Source organism: Lonchura striata, chromosome 5, assembly GCF_050655825.1.
Source record: "Lonchura striata isolate lonStrDom1 chromosome 5, ASM5065582v1, whole genome shotgun sequence".
Taxonomy (NCBI): Eukaryota; Metazoa; Chordata; class Aves; order Passeriformes; family Estrildidae; genus Lonchura; species Lonchura striata.
The window spans coordinates 13,405,162-13,414,471 of record NC_140707.1 but is presented as its reverse complement, the minus strand read 5'-3'; the positions used below and the strand labels follow the sequence as shown (position 1 = coordinate 13,414,471).

Here is a 9,310-nt window from a genome sequence, read left to right as displayed (position 1 = left end):
GGACTTTTCTGAAATGGAGACACGGTTATATTGTGTCAATATGTATTTGGCTTGTAATACATTATATTGTTCTGTCTTTGCAGTTGTTCCTGTCTTTTGATGTATTTTGCTGTATGTAAATTGGACTTGTACTTGTGTGCCTAGGTATGATGTATTCTTTGTTTTATTTGTCTCTGTACTTGCATTTGTATACGTTGTTTCCCTGTGTATTGCTGAAGTTTAAATTAACGGAATAAAGATTAATCAGCCCTAATAATGATACCTCTTACCCTCTGCCCCGCCCACCATTCATCTCCTGTCTTTCTTTGGTGTGGTTGAGTCGTATCATTTTCACCCTTTTTCTCCCTTTGCCTCTTACTTTCCTCTTTAGTCTATTCCTCACTTTATCCTTCCATGTGTAACTCTTTGTCTCTGGCTGTGTTTTCCTTTGTTTCCATTTCTAACACATCTCTATGTTTCTCTAACCCTATTTCCTTCTCACCCTGTCTATTTTCTTCCATTCCTCTACATGTATTTCCCCATGTCTCTTTGTCTGTCTCTTTCAATCTAGGTTTCACTATGTTTTCTTTTTTTTTTTCTCTTTGTCAGCCTTTGTCTTTCTAACACTTGCTATCATTTTCTTTGTCTCTAACCCTTTTTCCTTTTCTGTCCATCTTTAATTTTTTGTGTTTCTAACTCTCTATTTCTTTCTCTCTTGAACCCTACCTTGTGTTCAGTCTCTCCATTTGTTTTCCTGTAGGTTTTCAGCTCTATTTCTTCTTTTTCTTGTCTATTTCCTTTTCTCTTTCATTTCAAGTGCTTCCTTTTCTCTTTGTCTTTCACTCTTTTTCTCTTTACCCCTCCTTTCTTTTGCCTTTCTCTTTCCAATCTGACTTTTTTGGTTTTTCTTTTTATCACTGACTCTTATTTTTCTTGCTCTGTTTTCTTCTTACTCTCTTCTCTTCCTTTTCTTTTTCTCGCTCTTTCTTCTTGCTCTCCTCTCACTCTCTCCTCTTCTTCTTCTCACTCTCCTCTTCTTCTCACACTCTCCTCTTCTTCTCATTCTCTCGTCTTCCTCCTCTCTCCTTTTCTTCTTCTCGCTCTCTCCTCTTCTTCTCACACTGTCTTCATCTCTCTCCTTCTCACTTTCTCCTCTTCCTCCTCTTTCTTCTTGCTCTGACTCTCTCCTCTTCTTCTTACTCTCTCCTCTCCCTCTCCTCTTCTTCATCTCACTCTCTCCTCTTCTTCTCACACTCTCCTTTTCTTCATCTCACTCTCTCCTTCTCACTCGCTCCTCTTCCTCCTCTCTCCTCTTCTCACTTTCTCCTCTTCCTCCTCTCTTCTTCTTCCTCTCTCCTCTTCTTCTCACTCTCTCCTCTTCTTCTCACTCTCTCCTCTTCTTCTCACTCTCTCCTCTTCTCACGCTCTCTTCTCACACTCTCTCCTCACACTCTCTTCTTCATCTCTCTCTCCTTTTCTCCTCACTCTCTCCTCTTCCTCCTCTCTCCTCTTCTTCCTCTCACTCTCTCCTCTTATTCTTCTCACCCTCTCCTCTTCTTCATCTCACTCTCTCCTTTTCTTCTCACTCTGTCCTCTTCCTCCTTTCTCCTCTTCTTCTCACTTTCTCCTCTTCTTCTCACTTTCTCCTCTTCCTCTCTCTTCTTCTTCCTCACTCTCTCCACTTCTCACACTCTTTTTCTTCTCACTCTCTCCTTTTCCTCTTCTCTCCTTTTCTTCTCACTCGCTCTTCTTCCTCCTCTCTCCTTTTCTCACTTTCTCCTCTTCCTCCTCTCTTCTTCTTCCTCCTCTCTCCTCTTCTTGTTCTCACTCTCTCCTTCTTCTCACTTTCTCCTCTTCCTCCTCTCTCCTCGTCTTCCTCCTCTCTCCTCGTCTTCCTCCTCTCTCCTCGTCTTCCTCCTCTCTCCTCGTCTTCTCACTCTCTTCTTCATCTCTCTCTCCTTTTCTCCTCACTCTCTCCTCTTCCTCCTCTCTCTTCTTCTCACTCTCCTCTCTCTCATCTTCCTCTTCTCTCTCTCCTTTTCTTCCTCTCACTTACTCCTCTTCCTCCTCTCTTCCTCTTGTCACTCTCTCCTCTCTTCTCACACTCGCTTCATCTCTCTCTCCTTTTCTTCTCTCTTTCTCCTCTCTCCTCTTTCTCCTCTCTCCTTCTCACTCTCTCCTCTTCTCACTGTCCTCTTCTTCTCACACTCTCTTCTTCATCTCACTCTCTCCTTTCCTTCTCACTCTTTCCTCTTCCTCTTCTCTCCACCACTTCTTCGCACTTGCTGCTCTTCCTCCTCTCTCCTTCTCACTCGCTGCTTTTCCTCCTCTCTCCTATTCTTCTTCTCTCTCTCCTCTTCCTCCTCTCCCTCTCCTCTTCTTCCTCTCACTTACTCCTCTTCCTCCTCTCTCTTCCTCTTGTCACTCTCTCCTTTCCTTCTCACACTCTCTTCTTCCTCTCACGCTTTCCTCTTCTTGCTCTCTCCTTCTCACACTCTTCTTCATCTCTCTCCCTTTCTTCTCACTCCTCTTCCTCCTCTCTCCTCTTTTTCTTCTCACTCTCTCGTCTTCCTCCTCTCTCTTTTTCCTTTTCTCGCTCTCATCTTCCTCCTCTCTACTTTTCTTCTTGTCTCTCCTCTTCTTATCACTCTCTCCTCTTCTTCTCACTCTCTCCTCCTCTTTCTCTTTTTCCCCTTTCTGTACTTAGAATAAAAAAGCAGGAGTAGAAAATACCGTGCTCCGAGGAAGTAAAAAAAAGAAAAACAACTTTAAAAATAAAAATTTCTACTCCCTGGGAGCATCAAAGTAAAAATAAAAATTTTTACTCCTTGGTAGCATCAAATTTTCTACTGCTGCGCCTGACATTTTTATATTTATATATATATGTATAGGGGGGGTAGGGGAGGGGTCTGTCTGGTAGCCACACCCCCACTCTGAATCCTCCATCTACCCTAACCCCTTCCCTGACCCACCCTCCACCCCCTCCCCCACACCCTGACCCCACCCCTAACCACGCCCCCAATGCTGACCCCCCTCCCCCAATGCTGACCCCTCCCCCTAACCCCCACCCCTGTCCTTACCCCCTCCCCTGGCCCCGCCCCCAGCCACACACCCTCCCCTGACTTCTATTAAGATATCCATTAGGATACGTATAAAAATCTGAAATAAAATATAATAGGAATAAATGTAAGAAATTATGAAAATATAATTTTCCATCAATATCCATTACAAATCCGAATGTGAATATAAATATGAAAAATAGAAAAATAAAGCGTATTGAAATGCAGCTTAAGAGTAAAGCTTTTTTCTTTCGGTTCCTATCGGGTCGCAGGCAGGCTTTTTGTTCCGTTCTTTCCCGCGCGGACGCTTTGGGGCGTTCGCTGCCGAGGCCGTGCCGGCGGGGACGGCGCGGTGCTGCCGCCGTGTGGGCAGAGAGCGGTACTGCAGCCCGCCGCCCGCGGCCGCCATCTTGGGAGTGGCTTGGCGCGGACTCGCTTGAAAAGTGCTGCCGCCTTGTGGGCACAGGGCGGTACTGCAGCCCGACCGGCCGCTTGGGAGTGGCTTGGCGCGGACTCGCTTGAAAAGTGCTGCCGCCTTGTGGACACAGGGCAGTACTGCGGCCCCGCCGCCCGCAGCTGCCCTCTTAGGAGTGGCTTGGCGCAGACTCGCTTGAAAAGTGCTGCCGCCTTGTGGACACAGGGCGGTACTGCAGCCCGGCCGCCCTCTTGGGAGTGGCTTGGCGCGGACTCGCTTGAAAAGTGCTGCCGCCTTGTGGACACAGGGCGGTACTGCGGCCCCCCAGCCAGCGCCCGGCAAAATCACCGAGACGGGGCGAGGGGCGGGAGCGAGCGGCGAGCGGGGCGGTGTCTGTGAGTGAGGGGAGGGCTGGAGGCGGCTCCGCGGCGGCGCCGGATTAGGATGGCAGCGGCGAGGGAGGCTTTCTGTCCCGTTCCGGCCGCCGTCCGTACCGGAACGCTTTGTGCCTTTCTGTCCCTCGCCGGCCGCCGTCCCCCACGTGTCGGGAGCCCGGCGCCGCCGTGATGGCGGCGGGCGGTGGGACCGGGCTCGGGCGGCTCTGGAGGCGCTGCTGGAGGTGGGATTCGGGGCCCGGCGCGCTGAGGGCGGCGGCACCGGGGGGACAGCGGGGGAGGGCGGGCGGGAGCAGCCGGAGGGGACCCGGCACCGGGAATGGGATTGGGGGGGGGCGGGACACACGGACAGGCCCCGGAGCCCCCGGGACCCCCAAAACTCCACCGAGACCCCCAAAAAACCCCCCGGGACCCCTCAGAACCCTCTGGGACCCCCCAAAAATAACCGGGAGCCCCCCGTTCCCGCAGGGCGAAGGCGCTGGCGCTGACCGGGAACCGGGGAGTGGAGCCGGCCGTGGACTGGTGAGGGGGGACCCCAAGAACACTCCCGGCACCCCCAAAAATACCCGGCGGGATCCCCCAAAAACAGCCCCGGGACCGCCAAAAACAGCCTCGGGAACCCAAAAATTCCCTTCAGGACCCCAAACCCCCGCCCAGGACCCCCAAAATTCCTCCCAAAAACCCCCTGAAACCTCCAAACTTCTCCCCGGGACTCCAAAGCCCTCCCTGGGACGCCCAAAATTCTCTTTGGGACCCCAAAACTCCCCCTGGGACCTCCAAATTTCCCTTTAGGACCCCTGAAATTCCTCCTGGGACTCCCAAAACCCCCTGAGACCCCAAAAGTCCTCCTGGGATGCCCCAAAATCCTTCCAGAACCCCCCAGAACCCCCTCCAATTTTGGGTCCCCCCCCGATTGGGGGTTCCCCCCGGTTTTTGGGTCCCCAGGCTGGTGGCTCATGAGGACGACCCCGACTCGGACCCCGAACTCCCCCCGGGTTTGGGGGCGCCGCCCGCGGGCCTGGGGGGGCCCCGGCAGCCGCCGGCCCCCGAGGACGAGACCCAGAAGTGAATTTTGGGGGTCGGGGGGAATTTGGGGGTTGGGGAGGAAAATTTGGGGTATGAGGAGCTCAGGGATATTTTGGGGTTCAGAGTGGTTAATTCGGGGTTTCAGGGTGTTTATGGGAAGGGTTTTTGGGTATTCTCGGGAGGGCTTTGGGGTATTCTTTGGTGGGTTTTAGGATATTTTTGGGTGGATTTTTTGGGGTATTTTTGGGAGGGTTTTGGGCTGGTTTCGGGGCATTTTATGGTGAGTTTTTTGGATATTTTTAGGAGGGTTTGGGTAATTTTGGGTGGGTTTTTTGGGGGCATTTAGGACGATTTTGGGGTATTTTTGGGTGGGTTTTGGGCTGAAGGCGGCTCAGCGGCGGCGCTGGAGAAGGATGGCAGCGGCGAGGGGGGCCCGGCGGGGCCCTGCCTTTGCCAGCCCCTCCTGCCGCCCTCCTTGGAATGGTTTGGGGCAGTATGGGGTTATTGAGGTAGGAGTGATTATTTTGTTGTTGTTGATTTAATGTGGGGTTTTTTTGTTTGTTTGTTTGTTGTTGTCGTTTGATGTATTTGGTTTGTAGAGCAGGAACTGTAGACAGAATCCTGCAGAAGTAATATGGAATTTGTCCTCCCAAAACCCGCCCGGCTTCCAACCACTTTCAGCACGTGGTCTTCCTTAGCAGCACATGGTTCCCCCACACTTGGGAGCCGGTGCACTCTACTTTTCTCTCCTCCTTTGCTGACAGATCCTGCTGAGGCTGAGGACAAAGCCCTACCCCTACACGGACAAGGCAGCAGACCTGGTTCGGGAAGCCAGCGTGCTCCAGGCTGCTCCAGGACTCTGATCAAACATCAGCATCCCCGTCTCTCACGTTGATGGTATGTGGTAACCCCTTAAGAACAGAATTCCACCTTTTTTAACCCTAAGCAGCAAACTGGGGATGGATAACTCTAGAAATCCTGTCATGTAAGGACCTCCAGGATTCAGCCCTCCATGTGTCCTTGGTATCAGAGGTTGGAATTGCAGAGTTGCCACTTTACCTCCAGACGTAATTTTTGATGTGGTTGTGCCACTTTAACAGTATTTGAAATCTCTCTTCGTGTTCTTGCAGCAGCATTTTCGAACCACAATGGAAATCTAGCCCTTCTGCCGGGAGCTGTTCACAGATTCGTGGAATCCCAGAAGGGTTTGGATGGGAAGGCACCTTTTTTTAAAGCTCGTCCCGTTCCACCCCCTGCCATGGGCAGGGACACCTTCCACCATGCCAGGGTGCTCTAAGCCCTGTCCAGCCTGGCCTTGGACACTTCCAGGGATCCGGGGGCAGCCACAGCTTCTGTGGGCAACCTGTGCTGAGGTGCCCTGAGGAAATGTGTGAGCCGGAGGGAGCCGGGGCCGGGCGGAGGGAGCCGAGCTGTGGGAATGGGCGAATGGAGGCGGGAGCGGGCGGGACTAGGCGAGCGTGGGCGAAAGCGGCCGAAAGGGGCCGAGGAGGCGAGCGGAGCCGAGCTTTGCCGAGTTCAGCCGAGGCGAGCCGAGCTTTGCCGAAGAGGCGAATGGAGGCGAATGCGGCCGGAAATAGCCGAGCGTGGCCGAAAGTAGCCGAAGCTGACCGAGGAGCCGAGTCCAGCCGAACGGAGCCGAGCTCTGCCGAGCGCAGCAGCCCGGGCGGGGCGGAGCCGGGGCGGAGCCGGGGCGCCGGGAGGATCCCCTCCTGTCCCTCTCTCTCCCGCTCCATGCTCCTGCCCGTGTTCAGTTACCTCTCTTTCCCCCGTTTCCGTGTCCCCCCCAAACCCGGCTCCTTCCTGTCCTGTCCTGTCCCTGCCCCTGCCCCGCTGCTCCGTTCCATTCCCCCTCTCGGTGGTGTGAGATGAGATTTGAGCCCTTTCTGACACCCACGCGTGCTCTTTGTGTTGTCAAATCCCGCGTGTGAGGCAGAAGCTCTCCCTGCCTCTTTTGCAGGTGGATGTGCCATTCAAAGCCCTGGAGGCAGGGCTGAGCACCGGCGAGCCGCGCGTGGCTGCTCTGCACAGGGGGCGTGGCAGGAAACACTCGCTGAGTGCCGGAGGAGCGAACGGGAGCCTTGGCCCTGCCATCCTCTGGGATCTCCGGGGACACTGCAAGCACTGGCAAAGAGCCGAGAGCCATGGGAGCAGCGCTGAGCGAGGCTGTGTCCCAGCCAAGGAGTTCCTCCTGTGTCCCTTAAGAGGATACCCCAGGGCTGGTTTTCTGCATCAAGACTTCTGATCAGACCATCTGTAGACCTCTGGCTTAATGTAAATATTTATTTATATGTTTGTCTCTGACAGCAAAGCACGTATCTCCTGACTTCCCTGCTATTCAGTATCTGCTGAACTGGCTGTGCATTTTTCCTAAGCTAAGGAAAACCCTCCCTCTGATTCTGTAATTTCCAAAGGAGCAGCATTGAGTCACTTATGTTTTTCTTGTCTCCATAACTTTAGCTTGACTCGTGCTCAAGGACAGGAATGACTCAAGAACTGTATGTGGTGAATTGTTAGTTTGGCGGGGGTTTTTGCAAATTCAGGGCTAAAATGTGATGTAAGAAAAGGCTTTTATTGCAGCAATTAGATTTTTGCAGCATGGCAGATTCTCAAGCCTCTAAGTAAATCACTTCATTCAGATTTAAACTCTCTTGAAATATGCTTGATATGTTTTGGGGTTTTTTTCATTGTTATGCTACTTTTCGTTTTGGTTTGATTTGGCTTTCTTTTTTGCCTGGCGTGGGAAAATTTTACAGCTCTCACTTTTTTCTTCTCCAGTTGAGTATAGTGTTACCTTCTTAATTCAAAAACCATTTGCTGTATGGAAAAAGCACCTTGCCTTTGTGAAGGGCCAGGTGGGAACTGTTTTAATGGCCAGTGGCACAGCCCTGTAGCACACAATTCCCAGGAAGTGGGGAGCCCTCTGCCAGGCAGAGCCACCTGGCCAGGTTCCTGCGGGTGCTGCTGCTGTACCCGGCTGATGAGGTGGGAAGCAGCTTGGCTTTATTGCCAAAATAAAGCTCACCCGTTTTCCTATGAATCCCAGCAAAGTGGTCCCAAAGGCTCTGTCACTCAGTCTCTGCTTCCATTGGTGTGGAGAGGCTGGATCCCAGTTATCACCCCAGCAGTGCCCCTGCCTCCCTTTTCCCCACTTTTCTGTTCCAGTCGTACGAAATATTCAGGCTTTGTTTTCTTCCCCCTGCGGTTCACTGCAGATCCCATAAAACCCACAGGAGGGAAGATCATTCCTTGTGCTTCCACCTCCAGGTGAGAGAGGAGATGGTCACATCCTAGGAGCCTGATTTTGGAATGTTTTATGGAATTGGCCCAGTGGCTTTTACTTCTGGGCTTCCTGGAGTCTGTCCGTGGCAGGTCCAGCCCGTGCTTCAACTGAGAGCCCTCAGTCCGCAGGGAAATGAACCTTTGGGGAAGTTCTTACAGCTCTGCTTAGTGCTTTATGAATGGTGATGATTTTCTGGAAGTAGGCTGTCCATTCTGACCCTTTTTCTTCCCTCTCCCTGCAGACTGTACCTGCTGAGAGGCTGAGGTGAGACCAGGATCTGTAAAATCCCTGACTCTCCGTCTTTTCCCGAGGCTGAAGCCGTGTTTGCTGTCAGTGACGACAGGGTGGGAGATGCTAAACACTGAAAACTTTGGGGTTTTTCCCCTGAACTCCCCAAGACTCTCTGCAGCTGTGCCCTGTCTATCTCTTGAAAGAGTTTCTGGATTTACAAAGGTTTTTACATTCTGCAATATTTATCTATAACTCGATTAAAAAGAATCCTACTGTATCAATGTGGTGTTAATTACTTTGTTTGAGTCGGTTAATTAAAGCGAATTGTTGGTAAGGAGTTTGAGCATCCCTTAGTTGGAGCTGGCAGCTCTTATTTAATTTCTCTTCATTCCTTTAATTTCTTTCAATTATTTCTTAAGCCATTACTGCAATTAGGATGCACGGTAAGGACAAGAGCATTTCTGCCCTGCTGGATTGGGAAATCCGAGCCCAATTCCTTGGAGAGATTGAGGGGATGGGGATCTGTGCCTCAAGCTGGGTTTTGACAGTGGGAATTTGGTGAGGAAGGAAGAGGAGAGATCCCACGGAAAGTGGCTGAGGCCAGTTCCGCTGGCTTTGGGTGCTCCTACCCCCGAGAAAATCATCCTGGCTGAAGGGAACTGGAAGAAGCCAGGGGGCTGCGCCGGGGGCTGTGCAGGGACCCCAAACCCTGGTCAGGGGCGCTGGGCAGTGCCAGCTCCAGAGGAACGCTGCAGAGGGGCTGCGCTGGAGCCCCTCAGCTTCCATGCAGAGATGCTGGCACTGCGGGGCTTTCGGGACACTGCCGAGAGGCTCCGCTGCCAGAGCCGGGGAGTTCTCCCGTTCTTTTCTGTCGTGCTGGGCACCTGGCAAGTCCTTCGAGCCC

At 52.2% G+C, this 9,310-nt stretch overlaps 1 protein-coding gene across 7 annotated transcripts; it reads left to right on the top strand.

The window, feature by feature from the left end:
• The first annotated feature begins 3,986 nt into the window (after positions 1-3,986).
• On the top strand, positions 3,987-8,684 carry LOC146767245 (UBX domain-containing protein 1-like). Of its 7 annotated transcripts, none has more exons than XM_085579784.1 (6): positions 3,999-4,072; positions 4,317-4,370; positions 4,794-4,913; positions 5,639-5,771; positions 6,853-7,166; positions 8,417-8,684. In XM_085579784.1, exons 1-4 carry the CDS (start codon positions 4,020-4,022, stop codon positions 5,646-5,648), a joined length of 237 nt encoding a protein of 78 aa, XP_085435910.1. In that variant the 5' UTR covers positions 3,999-4,019; the 3' UTR covers positions 5,649-5,771; positions 6,853-7,166; positions 8,417-8,684. The 7 variants fall into 7 exon arrangements, 3 of the variants coding, with proteins under 3 accessions (XP_085435910.1, XP_085435909.1, XP_085435908.1); XM_085579783.1 differs by having other exon boundaries at positions 6,005-7,166; XR_014955379.1 differs by lacking the exon at positions 4,794-4,913 and having other exon boundaries at positions 3,993-4,072.
• Positions 8,685-9,310: the final 626 nt, after the last annotated feature.